At 39.2% G+C, this 20,679-nt stretch overlaps 1 protein-coding gene across 2 annotated transcripts in view; it reads left to right on the top strand.

The window, feature by feature from the left end:
- Positions 1-5,977: 5,977 nt before the first annotated feature.
- The window catches only part of LOC117296330 (afadin-like), a 48,269-nt gene continuing 33,567 nt past the window's right edge, over positions 5,978-20,679 (top strand). For both annotated transcript variants that reach the window (XM_033779196.1, XM_033779195.1), the window contains exons 1-2: positions 5,978-6,232; positions 11,719-11,911. In XM_033779196.1, coding sequence (XP_033635087.1) covers positions 6,128-6,232; positions 11,719-11,911 — 298 coding nt within the window. In that variant the 5' untranslated portion in view covers positions 5,978-6,127. The remainder of the gene's footprint in view (positions 6,233-11,718; positions 11,912-20,679) is intronic.

Raw genomic sequence — 20,679 nt, 5'->3', positions numbered from 1 at the left:
ATACTTTGAATCATTGTATATTCTACTTTTAAATTATCTTCCTAACCATATGCATTTCGTACCAAACGGTTACAAACGCCTTCAAAGACCAACTCGTCCGATCCAAGGCAACGCGGTCCTTTAAATTGTTCATTCTTGCTGGGTGATATTAACCTACGGTCGAGTATTTAACTTGAACCGGCATGGTGGATGGACTCTAACCATAACTGACCTTATTCTATGCTCTAACTAATCGATCAAGTCGGTTTCGTTGCTGACGGTGAGCATCATCACGAGTGTTACCCTTGGCAACCTGGCTAACAAAATGTTTCCAACCGTCCATTGCAACGTGATGGTTTCGGTGACATTCAAGAATCTTGAACGTCCTCGGATGTGGCGCTTGATTATAAACACATTTTTAAAAACAAAATAATGTATAGGATTCTGTGCTGTATCGGGTAAGACCAGTCTTCTCACTTGGTGTATCTCAACATTATGCATAAAATAACAAACCTGTAAAAAATTGAGCTGAAATGCGAGATAACCATGAAAGAAAAAACACCCTTGTCACGCGAAGTTGTGTGCTTTCAGAAGCTTGATTTCGAGACCTCAAAATCTAAGTCTGAGGTCTCGAAATCTCGAAATCAAATTCGTGGAAATTTCACTTCTTCTCGAAAACTACGTCACTTCAGAGGGAGCCGTTTCTAACACTGTTTTATACTATCAACCTCTCCCCATTACTTGTAATACCAAGTAGGTTTGATTATAATTAGTATTTTGAGTAATTGCTAATAGTGTCCACTGCCACAGTAAAATTATTGAAAATAAAAAGTTTCGCAAAGCACTAATTCACTTCGAAGTAGTATGTTTTTTTTCAGTAAAAATCTTTTGCCCTAAAATTTGAATCTCGGGTGACGCCGACAAACTGTGTACTCATAAATTACAGAGATTCTTCCTGTGTGCACATCAATACCTTAAAACGCGATTTTTAAAATAAATTGTTCACAGTCATGTTAGTTTTATGTAAAGCAATTGAACGGTTACGAAAACCGAACAATGCCTTAAAGACAGTGGACACTATTGGTAATTGTCAAAGACCAGTCTTCTCACTTGGTGTATCTCAACATACATAAAATAACAAACCTGTGAAAATTTGAGCTCAATCAGTCATCGAACTTGCGAGATTATAATAATGAAAGAAAAACACCCTTGTCACACGAAGTTCTGTGCGTTTAGATGGTTGATTTCGAGACCTCAAGTTCTAAACTTGGGGTCTTGAAATCAAATTCGTGGAAAATTACTTCTTTCTCGAAAACTATGGCACTTCAGAGGGAGCTGTTTCTCACAAGGTTTTATACATTCAACCTCTCCCCATTACTCGTCGCCAAGAAAGGTGTTATGCTAATAATTATTTTGAGTAATTACCAATAGTGTCCACTGCCTTTAAAGACAGTGGACACTATTTGGTAATTGTTATCTAAACATATGCATAAAATAACAAACCTGTGAAAATTTGAGCTCAATTTATTGGTCGTCGAAGTTGCGAGACATGAATGAAATAAAAAACACCATTGTCACACGAAGTTGTTTGCTTTCAGATGCTTGATTTTGAGACCTCAAATTCTAAACTTGAAGTCTCGAAATCAAATTCGTGGAAAATTACTTCTGTCTCGAAAACTACGTCACTTCAGAGGGAGCCTTTTCTCACAATGTTTTATATTATCAACCTCTCCACATTACTCGTTACCGAGTGAGGTTTTATGCTGATAATTATTTTGAGTAGTTACCAATAGTGTCCACTGCCTTTAAAGTCACATGGAAATAGATTTTTTAGAGTATTAATTATGTTTATGAACAAAAGTTTTTGAGTATTTGTTTGTAACGATTTATATGTCTAAACAAAAATTGATGAAGTAATTTGGGGGGATGACTCCGCTTACCCCTTCTGTGACGTCAATCGAGGCAGACTATGCCTCGATCGAATAATTGAACATGCACACGCACGTGCAAGTACATACAAGTCATAGTCGTGAGTTTGTACGTTTCTAAAAAAAGTTGGTCATTGCATTTTCCGGCAATGTCTCTCGACCAGGTGTATTGCTGCTGGATGCAGCAATACATTATTGATTCTTCCTGGTATCTATATGTGACAACACCATGCTTGGTGGTATTGATTCCAATTACTCTATTTTTTTTTTTTTATTTTTTTTTTGGGGGGGATTAACACCGTGTTGGTGTTGTCACGTACAAAAAGACTGAATTTAACACCCTAGTTTTGCAGTGTTTATAAGTGCTCCCCAACTAGTTTCACCGTTAATTAAATACTTACCAGTGAGATTGACGCACCAGCAGGATAGCGGGTAAAACCAAGCGAGAATTCCAAAGAGAAATATCAACAGGTTTTTCTCCAGCAACATTCCCTCGCGGTGATAAATCATTGCACCGCACTACACTAACACTGGTGTCTGATCAAATCTCTAATACAGAAGATATTGAGAACGTTGTGGTGTGTTTCACACACGCTGCCAAAATGCCAGTCCAGATGTTTGCGCAAGCCTTGTATTGTAGCGTAGAATGCCTATAGGGTGCTTTCGTTTAGCTTCTTCGGGTCGACCCCGGTGTGTGGCGTTTTCTTTTTCCAGGACGAACGTGTGCAGATAATTACCCACGTTCGTCCTAGAAAAAACAACCGCCACATACCGGGGTCGACCCAGGGAAGCTAAACGAACGCACCCATAGTAACGTGGAGTACGCACGCACAAGTCAAACATTCCCCGCCTTAACCATACGGTGCGTTCGTTTAGCTTCCCTGGGTCGACCCCGGTGTGTGGCGTTTTTTTCCCCAGGACGAACGTGTGCAGATAACTACCCAAGTTTGTCTTGGAAAAAAAACCGCCACACACCGGGGTCGACCCAGGAAAGCTAAACGAACGCACCCATAAATATTTTTCACACGTAAGCGCAAAAATCCCTGCTTCAGTAAGCGCTGATTCTTTGCTTACAGTAAGCCTAGCCATGAAACTGGGACCGGTGTGGCGGTTTCAACTTTCCGCTGTGTTCAGTTTTCCGAATGACCAAACACGGTAGCATTACGTCATGCGATGCCTGCGCACAGCAAGCGAAAGTAGTCCATTTTTAGTGCCGTATTGAGTTATCCATTACCCCCCGGTAGCTGTCATGGCGGCGTCCATGAGTCGAGTACAACTAGCGGCAAACGCGTGGATCGTATGAGTTGTTTTTTATGCAAGCAGAGTGTGACCTGCCTAAAGGTGTACCAATGAATACATGTAAAGATGGGGCAAGAGATTATGTGACTACACAGAAAAGAATCGTAATAATAAAAAATGTGGGGGTCACTGCTGAGAGAACTACAGTACTCGCCAGGGTACTCGCGGAGGTATCTGACAGGTCACCCGGAAAACTGAACACGCCGGAAAGCTAAAACCGTTCGAACAGCGTTTTGATAATTATGTCCGACTACGTCACCCGGAAAACTGAACACGGCGGAAGACTGAAACCGCCACACCGGGGCCCAATTTCATCGCGCTGCTTAACAGTAAGCAAATTTCGTGCATACTGTAGCAGACAAGTTTGCTAAGGTGCAAGCGTATTTTCACAAGTTAGACGAAAAATTGAGGGGCCATATTGCGCGTTTACCATGGATTTGCATTGTGACGTCATTTATTTTCGTGCGGTAAGCACCGGAAGGTAAGCATGCCTTTTCGTGTGCTTACGGTTAGCAGCGCTATGACATGGAACTCGCACAATAAGCACAAAATTGGCAGCTAAGCAGCGCTATGAAATTTGGCCCTGATGTTCAAAGATTGGTTAAATTATGCATAATTTGACAATAACCGAAGGTGTTCAGTATCTTTAATAAAGGTACGAGGGTAACATAATTTGTTACTTATTGGGATTTATTTATGTTAAAGGAACACGTTGCCGTGGATCGGTCGAGTTGGTCTATGAAAAGCATTTGAAGCTGTTTATTATGAAATGCAAACCGTTATTAGATTATTGAAAAGTATAATATTATATTCCACACAAACATGCCTCGAGATTGCACGAGTTTCCTTTAACATTGTGACGAAACACGGTCGGCCATGGTGGAGTCAAAAATGGCCGTCCGTGTTATTAGTTCGTGACGTAAAAGGAAAACCTTGCAATTTCGAGTGATACTTTGGATCCTTGTATTCAACTTTTAAATTATCTTCCTAAGCTAGCCATAATAATGTGCAATATTATGCATTTCATACCAAACGGTTACAAACGCTTTTCAAAGACCAATTCGTCCGATCCAAGGCAACGCGTTCCTTTAAGTTTTTCATTCTTGATGGGTGTTATTAACCTGACGGTCGAGTATTAACTTGAACCGGCATGGTGGATGGACTCTAATCAGGAGTAACTGTACTGACCTTACTCTATGCTCTAATCGATCAATTCGGTTTCGTGGCTTCATCACGAGTGTTACCCTAGGCAACCTTGCTAACAAATTAAGTGTCTCCAACCGCCCATTGCAACAATTCTACGTGATGGTTTCGGTGACATTCAAGAATCTTGAACGTCCTCGGATATGGCGCTTGATTATAATAAACATGTTTTTAAAAACAAAATAATGTGTAGGATTCTGTGCTCATGGAGGGTGCCTATACAAATAAACCTATTGTGGTATTTTACTTTCAGGTGCATCCGTACGGGGTTTACAATGGACCCCTTTTCCGCAAATACCCTTTGCGCAATCGCTAACTGTTGAATGAGGTGCATGCTGGTCTAGCTAGCGATCAAGCTTGGTTGCTAGCTAGACCAGCATGCACCTTATTCCCACACCTATAACGCGCTTACCTAGTACCATTTCGCGATGAGGTCTATTATATTTGCGTTCGGTCATAACTTTCCTTGTGTGACGGGAATTAAGACGGAGGTCTGGACCTTGGTCTTAAAAAGACCCGTGCCTATTTAAGCAGAGGTACCTTTCACACGATGTGGATTAAACAACGTGTTCTTAAGACCAAGGACCCCCTGCTTATTTTCCTCGTGTGAAAAGGCCTCAAGATTTTTAAACGCACCAATATTCATGTTGCCATGGAAATTATTTTAAATTTCTAAAGTGGGTTAGGGCCTTTATGATCGAGCAAATAATTCAACGTGTGCCAATTTGAATTCGTGCGAGATACACAGCTCTAAAATTAATAGACGATAATGGTGTTTCCAATGTATACTCCCACAATTTAATTAGGTCGATCCAGAGTCGCTCCTATTCTTTTTGGTTCGTTGCAACTCTGGACCGCCTTTGAACCGGGTGGTACATAATTGGTTACAGCGCCCTCTCTTGACTTGAACCGTGAGCAGCAACTACAAAATTATCGGTCTTGGGTCTAATTCTGGAACATTATACCAGATCCTTCGTTCACCGCCCGCCCCTGAACGTTTTTTTTTTTAATCTTTCTAAAAGCTCCTCCTCATTCAAATCTAGTAAAGTAGGCTACATCTCGGAGGAATTGTATAATTTTATTATGTGGAACAACTTAACAACTAACGGCGGCCGGGGGCGGCCGCCGGGGGGACACGCCCTCCCCGGTTCATGAAGGTTTCAGTCCGAGCTGAGAAGGGTTGGGCTGTTTCTTTGTTGTAACTGTAAGTTGATAAAGAAAGGTTTCAATTCTATAGATACGACGACAAGTGGGAAGTTGACCCGTGAAAACTCATCATCGTGTATGTTTCTCAACGCCACGGCCGGTGACATGGATGACCATGAGATTCGTCACCCACTGTGGAATGTTTGTAATTCAGTCACAAGTGTTTAGAGTGATGCTTGGCGTACCCCCATAACACAACCCTCACACCTATTGTCAAACACCCAACCGCCATCGTGTGGGAAAGCATTATCCTCACAACGGCACAATCCGGGTTCACGGTACGGTACCAGACTACAAAACAATGCATTCCATTCAAATGATTGTTCAACGCATGCGTAGTTGACACAAGTTTGAACTCTGTCATATATCCGTATGTTTTCGACACTCCGCATTTCACACACAAGTGCTACGTAGAAATTGACTAATTTAATACATTTGAGTCACTGACATCTACCCTGATGGACATTTAGTACCCTTATTGGAAAACATAGAAGCTCTCCGACAACAAGAAGATGTTTCAACGGGGTCGACAGGACGAAAGGCTCCGTTTAAAACGAGTAATTGAATTATGGAATGCCAGTCGATTGGATCTTTTTGAGATCACCGAACCAGATGAGGTATGTTAGCACGAAACCACTGCTGGCTGGCTAGGCTCGGCGGTTACAATTTTACAAACAAACTTTTTTAGCCGAGCCAGAATTTCAAGCAAGACTCTTTTTACGAAACGTTTTCAGTGAGGCACATTTACTTGTATGAGATTGTATGACATGTTTATGAAGGCCTGTCTACAAAAACATGAATGAATTTTTGAAAATATGTTGATGGATGGTGTACTGTTGGTCAGTCATGGCATATTATATTATTAATATTATTATTATTATCACCAACTTGTGATTGTATTTTATGAACGTCATGTCACTTGACATGTTGACTTGCCCAATTCAAGTCAATCAGGGGCATTTAAATTGACAAATTCCTGCCTTTTGTTTGTACAGTAACTCAATATGATGTCGGGAAAGATTTCCATGTTCTGCCTCACTTTTCACTCATTTTTACCTATTAATTTAATAAAACTTAAAGGGATAACTTTCCGTACGGCGCCACCACTTTTTCAATCGTTTTTACAAAAAGGCAGGCCTGATACTTCACGGAGGCAACGGAGGCGATTGCCTCCGTTGCCCCTTGCCATTGCCTTGGTGCCCTTGAAATGCTCCAGTAGAAATTTACAATTTCCTCATAGGGTGCCCTTTGCCACAGAGAAAATGCCTTGGTGCCCTTGCCCTTTCAAAAACGAAGCATACAGGCCTGAAAAGGGATATCTCATTGAGGTAAATTAGATACTATATTATTTCATATCGAATGAAAAAGTGGTGGCGCCATCCGGAAACTTTTCCACTTAAAATAAAAGAAGCTCATGATTGAACGAACCACTTTTTGTGCTTAAAAACCCCCGAAATGTTTTAATTTCATTGCATTGGATTTGGCTGTCACAGTGTCAGTCATTTGCATGGCTGGTGTGCATTCCCTTTTTTGATTAATTTGCCTTTATATTGATTGGTCTCTTTCTCTAACTCTATGATCGATCGTACTTAATTTGACAAATTTTGTGACAAATGACAAATTTTGAAGAAAAGAAAGGAGTACAGCGCCCCGTAACTGGGTCTAGTTGACGGCCTATTTTATTAGTAAGAAAAATGAAAGAAAAATAAATATGATTGTTGATGATGGATGCAATTGGTTGATCCGCGCCATACATGTAGTGCATTTGTTGCTTGACTTATTTTATTTACCTTTTTAAAAAACACCATCCAGACTTGTGAATAAAGAAAGTATACATTCAATTAACTGGTGGCAGTGTGATCCTATTGATTGTCCAAATTCTAATTTAACAAGAGACATGGCCAGCAATGACCAACGAACGGCATGTATCTATTGACTTCAAGTCGTCATCTTATTCTTACTTAAAAATAAAAACCATGATGAATTATGGAAAATGCGCAGACTTGCACGAAGCACAGGGTTGGCCAATGTAAAACCTTGTTTTTGTTTTTTTTAACGTGGGCACCCGACTCATGTGCGTTAAAGGTTTCGTTGCCAAGCCGTGAAGTATTCTTAAAAGCAATGTCTCAGGCTTTCTTTTCTGTTCTGGGGATATAAATAAAGTAGGTTGAAGAAAGACAAATTTACAGATCAGATCCAACACTGAGCTAACTACATCACATGTAGTCATATGGACAATACAACATACCGGCATCATAAACAACTGAGATATCTGGCCTTTTAGATAAAATTAACTTGCCCCACAAAAATACTGTGATTAATATAAAAACCTCATGCTCAGAAAAGAAAACCACAGATTTACTTAAAAACATTGCAGTGCATTTTAAATGCAAGCCATCAATCGTTGTTACGTACATGTACTTGTTACTGCCGTTGCATGATCCCTATACAGGAAATTATTAACAATCATAAAGGAAGTACTCAATTCTTAAACAATTTCCTGAATAACAGCCTATTCTTGAAACGTCAAACCAGCCCTGACATCCAGGGTTTACCCTTTTTAGTGACTGGCCAGTGAGCAGGAACAGTTTAATTTCAAATAAAATAGGAAATTACTTTCTAACACTAGTAGGACCGTCACCATAGAAAGTTTATTCTTGTCCTATGTTGTTTTAAATGGCATTTGGCCAGCGGACCACAGTAGGGAGAACGCTGGGATATGTACTGTACAAGTAAAGTGTGCAATGCATGCCTGTTTACTGACAACTACATAGTGTACACATTTGAAATGAGTTTTAGGCAGAAGGGTGCTGTCAGGGAAATACCTCTGTTTAAGGGGAATGATTTCATCCAGCAATTTTGCAAAAACAATTACCAAAATATTTAGATTGAACAAGATTTGTGTATACTGAATGCTAATTGCACTGCACAGGACATATTAATGAGTACAGTAGTTAGTTTGTAGTTGTAATGTTACATTGTACTTTAAAATGTTTTACAAATAACATGCAGTGAGTTACAACTGTATAATTTTGTTTATGTAAACATGTGGTATGTGCCAAATGTAGTGTACAGTACTGGTACAATTGGAAGTAAACTCAACACAATTCAAACTGTACTTCAGCCTTTACGTGCATTCATGTACATGTAAGTTGTAATTATAACACAAAACTGTATACCAATGCACACCCGTTTTTACAATGGAGGCCCTACAGTTATGTGCATCATTATTAGTACATGTTGCAGGCATTGCACTGTTGGTTTCAAACGGTTTAGATTAACATACCCACACCAAGTTTGTGTATTGCATGCAAGCATCTCACTACTTGTTGATGAATAGGGAAACCCACCAGTTATGAGTAATTACTTTGTGGTATTCTTAGAATGCATGATATGGGGGCGCGGAACAATTTTCTCACAGGAAGTAGGTGGAACCAGTGATGCATGACAGTAACTACCAGTCCATACAATTGTGTGCATGATAAGTTCATACATGTACAGTACATGTACATGGTGGATTTTGGAAGCTTTAAATTTGTGTTCAATATACAAAGGTTGACCTTGTGTAACAGTTTATTAAATTGAGTTGGTGTAGATGATTTACTACATGTGACAGAGGTTGCGAAACTTGAGTGCATTGTTGAGGTTAGGCAACCTTCACCATACACACAGTCTGCTGCTTGCCAACTTGTAGTTTAAAAAACAAACCACAAGTTAAGAACAATTTACCAGTACGTGTAATGCGTATACTGTAAAGTCACTTTTGTAATGTTGATTTTTGAAATCGGTGAGTGACAATTCCATAGCCTTGCATTGTGTACGTTTGTCTATTGCTTTAAAATTCCTATTCAGAAGGCCCAGCTGAACTTAAAATAAACATCCACATGTTTATAAATATTCCAGGGGGAGTGTGATAAAGCTAGTAAGTGTCAAGTACATTTTGATGTCCATGTAGACTAATGTACATGTAGATGAATTACCATTATCTGTGGTTGGTATGGCATGTTTATCTTATCAGGTTCTTCAGATTCCCTGGAGGTATAAATACAAAATTGTTTGGATTATTGGACCCAACAGACCTACATGTACATACATAGTACTGTACATACAATGCACAGTGTGTGATACAACTGCATGGGGTCAGTGATGCCATTATTTCGCCTTGATGCGCCTGGCAGGCCTGGTACTTCACGGAGCCAACGGAGGCGATTGCCTTAATGCCCAGGCTGGTCATATTACCTTGTTGCCCTTGAAATTATCCAGTAGAAACTTCCTGATGGGGTGCCCTTTCACCAAGAAGAAAATGCCTTGGGTGCCGTTGCCCTTTTAAAAACGAAGCATGGCCTGCCCTGGTCATCATTATTTTTACCGTGGTGCCTATATTGGAAAGGTTTCAGCCACTCAGGATTTGCTAAAAGGGTAACGTTGCTGGAAATTTAAAAACTTGGTGTGCAAATCTTTCACTTATACTTAATCTATAGGCTACACGTAAATGACCAATTTAAACTGGGTGTACACTAGGCCTGGGCGAATTATTTGAATATCCGGTTAATGGCGAATATGCTTTCCTATCTGTAACCGCGAATGCCTTTTTTTTTCTTAACCGGATATCCGCATAGGGCGCGAATACCTATTTATAAACCGGATAGTTCTGTAATTACAACCAAGTAACCGGATATTCTTTAATATCCGAATATCCGCGGACGTCGGGCGACAACTGATATGAATGTTTTGTCTGAATCCTTATGAAACTTCTATTAAGACAGCATAAAACAGCATAAATTAAGTATTTAACTATGCTCACCTCCGTGAAGAGTTAAAACAATGACATTTCCGACGTATTTTGTTAGAAGATTACAAAAGTTTTCCTTCACGTAGAGTCAATCACGATCAAAAGAAAAAGCAAATCGCCATCTTTAAATTGAATCCGGTCATTTTTATGAATGAACCGAGTGACACTGTCTAAAACTAAGATCAATCCGCCCATAAGATCTCATTCACAAACGAACAGCGCCCTCTAGCGGCAAAAAATAAAATATTTTTTAAATATTTTTTTATTTTTATTTTTTTAATAGCGCCCTCTAGCGGCGAAAAAAACTATTCGAATATCCGGTTAATTTCGGATAGTTGGCCAGCGGTATCCGCATAACAAAATTTCACTATTCGCCCAGCACTAGCGTACACGGGGTTTCCAAAAGACACCCAGCAACCCTCTGGCGTACACAGTCCCTTGAAATGCATTGCACTTGCATAGTAGAAATTAGAGAATTTAGACCATGGTCCTCTGGTGTTTTAACTAGCATTTAGCCAGCGAGAGAACACTAAAATCAATTTTGTTTTTATCTGTTTTGCCCTGTTCTGCATCAGGTAGGCCTATCGTACGTTTGTATTGGACATCAAGGAGAGTTTTCAAAAACACTAACTTAAATTGTTGTATAAAACAATGTTGTATAAAAATATGGACATTTCCATATTTTTAAACAGCATTACAAAGTAATTTGTTTCTTTTCCAGGAAATTCTGTAGTTTAGCTGATCAATGGTTTTTATAAACAAAACACAGAATGAATTTTTTTTTTTTTTTTAGAATTTAAGCTTATTTTAAAGACCAAAATTACCTCACAATTGAGCAAATTTGAAGACGGAAGGGTTTAAAGGCAGTGGACACTATTGGTAATTGTCAAAGACTAGCCTTCACAGTTGGTGTATCTCAACATGTATGCATAATATAACAAACCTGTGAAAGTTTGAGCTCAATTGGTCATCGAAGTTGCGAGATAATAATGAAAGAAAAATAACCCTTGCCACAAGAAGTTGTGTATGTTTAGATGGTTGATTTCGAGACCTCAAGTTCTAAATCTGAGGTCTCGAAATTAAAATAGTGGAAAATTACTTCTTTCTCGAAAACTATGGCACTTCGGAGTGAGCCGTTTCTCACAATGTTTTATACTACCAACCTCTCCCCATTACTCGTTACCAAGTAAGGTTTTATGCAATTCCTATTTTGAGTAATTACCGAAAGTGTCCACTGCCTTTAAAAATCAATTTTTTTGTTTTGATTATTTGACCTGGAATGACCCAATTATTTGTCTTGTTGTATTTCAGCATCTGGAATTCTTCGGTGTGATGCGTTTTTTCTTCCAGGAGGAAGGCGATAAAGTGACGTCCAAATGCATCCGTGTTTCTAGCTCAGCCAACACCCTGGATGTCACCAACATACTGATTGAGAAGTTTCATCCAGATTTGCGTATGCTCTCCATCCCGGATTATGTATTGGTGGAAGTACACGCAAACGGCGGTAAGAAATCCAGCATGTTGAAAATTTTATGCTCTGCACTAGGCCTGTAATTTCATTTTTGAGAGGGGGCAAGGCCATATCATTTTGCAAAGGGCACTTTCATTGGAAATGTGAAAGTCTATGGGACACTTTGAAGGGACACTAAGGCGGCAACTGCATGGAAGGCAAAAAAAAAGTACATTTGTGATTCCATGTAGGGGCCTTACATTATTTAAAGGCATTGGACACTATTGTATTGGTAATTACTCAAAATAATTATTAAAATATTAGCATAAAACCTTACTTGGTAACAAGTAATGGTGAGCTGTTGATAGTATTAAACATTGTAAGAAACGGCTCCCTCTGGAGTTACAAAGTTTTCGAGAAAGAAGTCATTTTCCACGAATTTGATTTTGAGACCTCAGATTTAGAAGTTGAGCTTTGCAAAAGGACATAAATCCATGGGATTTAAAGCGCAGAAGGCCATGGTACATGTAGGCAGAGCCTTCTGAAGTTGGGCCAAAGTGAATGGGGATAAGATGTCAAACCAGACATTTATAATCAACGATCAATTAATCAATCACTCATCCACAAGTCATGTACAATTCATTGTATACATCAGCAAAATCAATAGTTTGCTCTCAGGCGCAAATACACAATATGAATGGTAGTCAATCCTGCTGGGACAGTTTAAGGTCTGAGGATTTTCTTGGATGTGTTCCAAGATGAACTTAGCATCTCTGATTGCACAATATCAATGACCATCACGAGTAATGGTACCAACTTCCATCGGATAAGAATATTGTAAATTTTGTTATTGCAACGATCTCAATGTCGCGATAACATTAGTGTCAAGCCCGATGGCTAGATCTACATTTATTTATAAAACAAATTGCTGTGAATTTGTCTACATGTTGTAGGAGTAATATTTGAAAAGACTCTTTGTAGACGATGTGACCTCTGACGTCACTCGAAAACCATACCGCCGGGCAAAACCTTTGTGTTTTGGCAGCCAGCTAGAAAGTGTATGCAATCTTACCATGACTACACGTCTTTTTGCCTGGCGAAACATGATGTATACAGTGTTTTGTCAACAGAGGGCGGTTTGAATGTAAACATATACATGTATAGGTCACATTGTCTATTGTGATCAGAGAATTAAAAGATCGTACTTCCTCTTTTGATGTACCCGTCAGAAAGAACAAACAACTGTTCGCCAATTGCTACCAGTGTTGCGTACTGCAATGTACTGTAACAACTGAAATTGTTTACAGTTTATAGTCATACATGTACAGTACATACTGTAAAGTGTCAATGTTTATGTCATTTTAAAATAGTTTCTTTAGAAAAATGCGTGCACCAGTTTTAAGTCTAGCTGCCTAGTGTCTTTTCGAAAGTATGATCAAAATGTGGTGCTGTTCAGTAACTTTGTGGTCCTGGCTTGAAGACATAATACCAGTCTCATCTGTCTTTGCTCCTGGCTAGTTGTCAAAATGCATCACCTTTTAAAAACAGTCAACAAACAAACACGAATTGTTGTTGAAGTTATTGTGGTATGCAGTAGCCTACGTGTACACCAAATGTACCAAAAGTGAACTTCACAAAGGAGAACTTCTTTTTGAAATAAGCAAAATTTACAGTTTATCAGATTTTCAAAATCCGGCCATGAATTTCATCTTTGCCAGAACTTGGAAACCAGAGTAAGGAGGAGAAGACCACAGTCATGACAGACAGGAGAATGCTGTTATAAATAAATTAATATTATAATTTTAAATCAACATTTGTTAAGCCTCACTGAAGACCTTGATGTATGTAATTTACTGCTGGTATTTATTTGCATGACATTACATGTACAGTAAAACCTATATATACATGTATGTCTACTTTAACTGAACAGCCTTCAAATGATTTGAGCAATTTGACAAAATGTTCTTCATTCAAGGATTACCTCCCTTTAAAGGCACTGGACACCTTTGGTAATTGTCAAAGACCAGTCTTCTTACTTGATGTATACTCAATATTAAAAATGCATAGAATAACAAACCTGTGAAAATTTGAACTCAATTGGTCGTCGAAGTTGCAGGATAATAATGAGGAAAAAAAACACCCTGGTCACACGAAGTGTGTGCTTTTGGATGTTTGATTTCGGGACCTAACAATATTCTGAGGTCTCGAATTCAAATTTGAGTGGAAAATTAAATCTTTCTCAAAAACTACAATACGTTACTTCAGAGAGAGCCGTTTCTCACAATGTTTTATACTACTGTACACTGCTCTCCATTGCTTATTACCAAGTAAGTTTGTACACATGGCAACAATTATTTTTTTTTTTTAGTAAAGCCAGGTTCATACTTCATGCGAATGCAATGCGAATTTGATGTGAATTTGATGTCACAACCCTCCTTTTGCAGCGATATTCGCAAGTGAGTTGAGCAGAGTTGAACTGCTGCGAATTATTCAGTGTGAATTTGTGACGTCAACATTCGCTTTGCATTCGCATTCGCAGGAAGTATGAGGCTTAACTACCAATAGTGTCCAGTGCCTTTAAGGTGACCAAATTTGATTATTAGTTGACCCTTCAAGGCGTGCAATCCAATACACAACCAGTTACCTCAGGACTGTCTGCCTCAAAAAGTAACACCAGGTGCAAAGGACGAAGAAGAGGTGCTCACTGTTTGGACATGCTCCTTTCACGCTGTCATAGCAATTTATACTTGTGTCAGGTGGTTTATTATTCTTCGGGTACACACTTTACTTGTGGGAAACCATCGGTCTTGCTAAAGGCAGCTCCGTTGCCATGGCAATGGCTTCAAACACTTGTAACCTTTAACCTTTACATGGCAAAGTTTATGTCGTTATACAAATTGAACAAGGCATTGGGATTTTGTTTGAAGAGAGAAGATGTCGGTTGAAAAAATATTATGTCAATGTGATGATGATTTTTTTTTTCAATCAGAGAAATAGTTTGGCTGCATGCTTTTTAAAACCACACATCTGTACACAGTTTGTACATGGTAGGGCCTACTGTCCCAACTTCTGCTACCTTAAAATCAAATAGCCAAAGTGAAGGATGTAGTGACAGGCCTGTACAGTATGATTCGTTATTGAAAGGGCAAGGTCACCAAGGTATTTTCTTCTTGGTAAAGGGCACACTATGAGGAAATTACAAATTTCTACCTGGATAGCATTTTAAGGGCACCAAGGCACACCAGGGGGCAATCACCTTGCAAATGTATAGTACATGTAACAGTAGGCCTACCATACATGTTGTTGCCTCGATGAAGTACAGTGTGTTTTTATGTGTCAGGCCAGCAGTGAGTTCGAACATGGAGGAAGGAAATTGTCCATGGTTCTAAAGACTGTTCTGGTAGTGTTAAACAGTGGACACTATTTGTAATTTTTGTCAAAGACCAGTCTTCTCACTTGGTGTATCTCAACATTTTTTGTATATAAAAAAACAAGCCTGTGAAAATTTGAGCTCCATTGGTCGTCGAAGTTGCGAGATGATAGTAAAAGAAAAAACACCCTTGTCACACGATGTTGTGTGCGTTTAGATAGTAGATTTCGAGACCTCAAGTTCTAAATCCGAGGTCTCAAAATCAAATTCATGGGAAATTACTTCTTTCTCAAAAACTACTCCACTTCAGAGGGAGCCGTTTCTCACAATGTTTTATACCATCAACCTCTCCCCATTACTCATCACCAAGTAAGGTTTTATGCTAGTAATTATTTTGAGTAATTACCAATAGTGTCCACTGCCTATATAAGGTCAAACAGGGCTCAGTGTTCTCCCTTACTCAGCACAACAGTGGTTGCTTGCCAATGCCAGTTACATGCAAAACACCTGAGGACCATTCAGAATTCTCTTTATTGAAGTGGTTTAGCTGGCTACTCGGTGTTGAATAGCATCGCTGTGTGCATTCCCAAGGACAGGTGCCAGAAGCTGACAGACCAGTGAAATGAAAAGCTAAAATATTAACTGGTTCTGCTGGCTAGGTCGATGTACGTGTAGGCACTAAACAAGTCTGAAGGGCAAGGCAAACCCTGAACAGTGAATCTCAGTAAGTGCTACATGTACATATATGTATCACAAGTGAAATGAAAAGCTGTGTAACATTAAAGCCATTGGACCCTTTCGGTAAGTATTTTCCAACGCCCACACTTTGTGTATCACAACTTCTATATAAAATAACAAACCTGGGGAAATTTAGGCTCAATCGGTCATGGGAGTCGGGAGAAAATAACGGGATAAACCCATCCTTGTATCCGCACGTTTCGCCGTGTCATGACATAATTCTCGCTATCGAGAATCGATATTGTTTTACTGTTTTCTCAAAAAGTAAAGCATTTCATGGACTAATATTTCAAGAGAAGTCTTTCACCACTACCTTCTGTAAACCCTCTAAGTTATTTTCTTTTTTTTTTTTTTACCGAAAGGGTCCAATGGCTTTAACTTGTTCTGCTGGCTGTAATTTTATGTAAATAGGTACTGAAAAGGTCTTAAAAGGCAAACCCTGATCCAAGTGCTATCACAGGGTCAAGCATTCCAAATCTTATACAGCCTACTGTACATTGTATCATGTATGTCCCTTGAAACAAGTTGGCCTGAGTGATTATTGTTATAATGTAAGATAGATTGGGATGGGAGGACTTTGGCCCATTTTCACCATACATGTACAATAGTTTGCCTTACTGCCTACAATGCAATACGTACATTACATGTACAGTTGTACTGTGCATGATGTGCACAACATTGTACAAAAGTGGTTTTTGTTATGTGCAATCACAGTATTCAAAAAACGTAATGTTTTGCGTTTTGAAACTGTCATATCTGTCAACATTCATTCAAAGAAAAATCCAGCCATGCAACTCTAAAGTGCAGAATTTTGTGGTAAAGGAGGCCTTGACATTGTTGGTCCCCAGTCCCAGCAAATCCTGGCCCCAGTGTTCCTTTGATTTGATCAAGCGTTTGAGGTCAATTGGACCGGTGGTGTTTCTTAATTACCGACGCCACAAGTGTGGAGCGCTCATGCTGTGGCAGAAAAATTTAAAGCTGAATTGTACCACAGCACTGTAAGAATTTTCACCAACCGTAAAGCATTTTGAGTTTACACCAACACTGTAACCCCACTGTGGTTTTTCACAGCTTGGTACTACATGTACATGTACATGTGCATGTATGCATAGAGCTCTATGGTATTACAGCACATAATGCACAAAAATGTACTACATGTACATTATGTTCACATGTACAAATGTACAGGCCTATACTCCACTGAGCCACAAAGGCAATTGCCTCCATCAACTCCATACAGGATGGTCATTGCCTTGGTGCCCCTGAAATGCTCTGCAGTAGAAATTTACTATGGCCTCATCTTAAGGTGCCCTTTGCATTGTAATCAGTAGGCCTACAATACAAATTGTGCCTCATGCTAGAATCCTCTAATCTGATTAGTTGGAGTCATGGAAAAGGCTGTGCCCCCTTTTTCTATCAAGATGACATCATATGTGTAGTTGAATATGCCCTTGGTGTACATGTAGTCAAGCGACTGTGCCTGCCCTGGTAGTAATGGTTGCAAATACATGTACATGTACATGTAGGTCGTTTGTGTGTACATGGTCAATAACTTAGCGTTCTTTGTCACGCACGACATTTCTTCACAGACGACCTTTCACCGTAGTCAGGGTTGTTGATTAGAAGAATCTTTATTCGTTATAAAAAAAATATTTATTGCTTAAAGACAGTGGACACTGTTGGTAGTTGTCAAAGACCAGTCTTTTCACTTGGTGTATCTCAACATATTCATACATAAAATAACCAACCTGTGAAAATTTGAGCTCAATCGGTCGTCGAAGTTGTGAGATAATAATGAAAGAAAAAAACACCCTTGTCACTCGAAGTTGTGTGCTTTCAGATGCTTGATTTCGAGACCTCAAATTCTAAACCTGAGGTCCCGAAATCAAATTCGTAGCAAATTAATGCTTTCTCGGAAACAATGTTACTGTAGAGGGAGCCATTTCTAACAATGTTTTATACTATGAACCTCTCCCCGTTACTTGTTACCCAGTAAGGTTTTATGCTAATAATTACTTTGAGTAATTACCAATCGTGTCCACTACCTTTAATAATCGGGGGAAACATTAAAATTGAAGGCCCTTGGTGATGTCAAAATCATGGCTATGCCCTCAGCTTCGCCTTGTAGTGGTCAATATTTCCATATTACAGTCTTGAAAAGAAGTACTGTGTATGAAACAGTAGTATAGTAAACATTATAATTGGGAGTGACACTGACTTTTGTAAGCAGTTGGGCTGATCTGGTCCAATTCCCAGTGGCAATGCAGGCATGTCTGTCAGTGTATGCTTGGAATGCACAGACTTCATAAAGTATCATTAAATCAGCCACCGCTGGGTTCAGATTGGAGCTCCTTCAAGGTCAAACTCACTGACACAGAAAATATTCCACTTTGAATGATAAAGGAGCTGGCAAATGGACATAATACAGTGTCATGCAAGCATGATAATGTGTAGTGATTGTCTGTTAGCTGTGCTACTGAAGCTGGTGTTTTTCCATATAATGCAGTATCAATTCCCTTTGGATTTTAGTAAGGCTGTGGGCCAAATTCAACATTTTACTAGAATGTGCCAGTACATGTAACACTTGCAACCTGTGTGCAGTCTGAAACAAGTGGTTGATTAAGGGAATCAATGTGTGGTGAAGAGGTTTTCAACTACATGTAGTGGTTTAATCCCAACGAGGCCTGGTTCTTGATAATTTTACCGAGACGAAGTCGAAGTAAATTATAAAGAACCAGGCCTCGGCGGGTTTAAACCACTAGTTGAAAAACGATTCAACACAATTTGATTCCCACTCAAAAATACCTTTTCGGTCAAAAACATCATCACTCTTTGGTCAAAAAGTAAAATAAATGCAAAAATTATAATTGTTAAATGATTTGTTCTTGCAACACAACACCCCTCCAGCTATGAAATGGTAATGCCCTCTAACGCCTTCGGGTAAACAACTCCTTATAAGGGAATGCTGTGCGCGTATCGCATGATGTGGCACAACTGTTTCAGCCGTTGCTCTCGACCAATAAGAATGAAGAAACTGTCTTATAAGAACAGGTGCAAGGTCGCGTGTCACGCCCATGAATTAACACTTTTTACCGGTCATAAACAAAGGTTTATACACACCCACGTGATGCGCTCTCCACCAATAGGAATAGCGAAACTGTCTGAGGTATTTATGAATGTATAATAAATGTTTTATAAACAAAATGTGGGGTGTGTAGGCCTATGTACATGTACATACATGTAGGCCTACTACCACAGGCTGTAATAGTTGGTCTCAATTTGTTTTTAATTTGTTTTTTGTTTTTGTGGGGGGGGGGGGTGGATTGGAGGCTGGTGCAGTTTACCACTGAGTGAAACATTTCCCCTAAAGCAGTCGTCTAAAATTATTTTAGTAAACAAATATCGCGTTTGCAAAGTTCCTCGGCACACAGGCAAGTACATGTAGCTACCAACCTTCAGCAGAAATGCCAACTTATGAAACATCAAAGACAACAATATGACCATGCTGCTGGGTCATTCCGTGTCAAATCAACCAGTGGTCCCCAGGTGACCCTCTCAGATTTTGATGAAACTTCATCAGAATGATTGGATGTTGCAAAAATGAACACATACAAAAAAGCTAAGTCATATTCCATGTCGTTTTCGAGATATGACCGTTTGAAATTTGGCCAAGGCGGCCATTTTGTGCTCGCGCGAGACGCGAAAAGTGATTTTTGTGATAATTTCCGACTTTGAAAGCTCATAATTTAGTTTTTGTACCAGGTAGAGAGCTCAAATTCAGTATTCCATCTTACTTTTTGCCAAATTTCATGAATCTGCACTCAATTTAAATGTATTTCCTTTAATTTTCTAGTTATGGTCACCCAAAGTAGGCACTTTAATCAGCCGAAAATGTTTTTTGTGATTTTTGGGGTCACCCTGTGCCCACATGAGGAGTCAAATAAATCCTATATTCCCTAGGTATTATCTATGGGTGCATGTTTATACCCATAAGCAATTATAAGCTCACCAATGCAATAATTTAGAAATAGCATGGGCCCAAAGTTGGTTCCAGCCAGAAAAAGGTCAAAAAGACCCCGCCCGTCTTGACCCCGGTTGACCCCGCGATCAATTGAAATGTTTTTTGAAATTGATACCAGTTAAACATATATATTATATCTACTTATACACCAATTTTCAGCTTTGGCACTCAACTCCTTCATGGTGTGGTGGCAATTTGAATATTATATGTTTTTGGCACATTTTAATGTAATATCATACAGTATACATGTACATGTACATTCATGTACACATGTACAATACATGGTAAAATATGTTTGAAGCTTGTGTAACTTATTTTTTTCTGGCTAGCAAAAAAGTAAGTTTATTTGTGTTATTGTTTTTAGAAATGGGTTGATGATGCAGGTTTTTAACTGCAATAAATAATTTAAGGCAGGTACCACGAAGTGCTGCAAAATTCTCCCATAACACACACAAAATATTGGAACCATACCCCAGTATGGAACCATACCCCAGTGTACCGTGTGTAGTTTCACTTGAAACATGGATCAAACCACACAATACAAATTAAATCTGCCAGTACTTAACACTAACTATCTGTCATATTCTTCTCTGGTTTTAACCCAACCCCAGTCCCCTTTGTTTCCTCCATGCTATGTTTATGCTGGTTAAACTTTCCAATCACATGGTCACCTCATTTGCATATTAAACGCTG

This window comes from Asterias rubens, chromosome 11 (assembly GCF_902459465.1).
Source record: "Asterias rubens chromosome 11, eAstRub1.3, whole genome shotgun sequence".
Classification (NCBI taxonomy): domain Eukaryota; kingdom Metazoa; phylum Echinodermata; class Asteroidea; order Forcipulatida; family Asteriidae; genus Asterias; species Asterias rubens.
The sequence above is the reverse complement of the archived record's forward strand: the minus strand, read 5'-3'. Positions and strand labels throughout refer to the sequence as shown.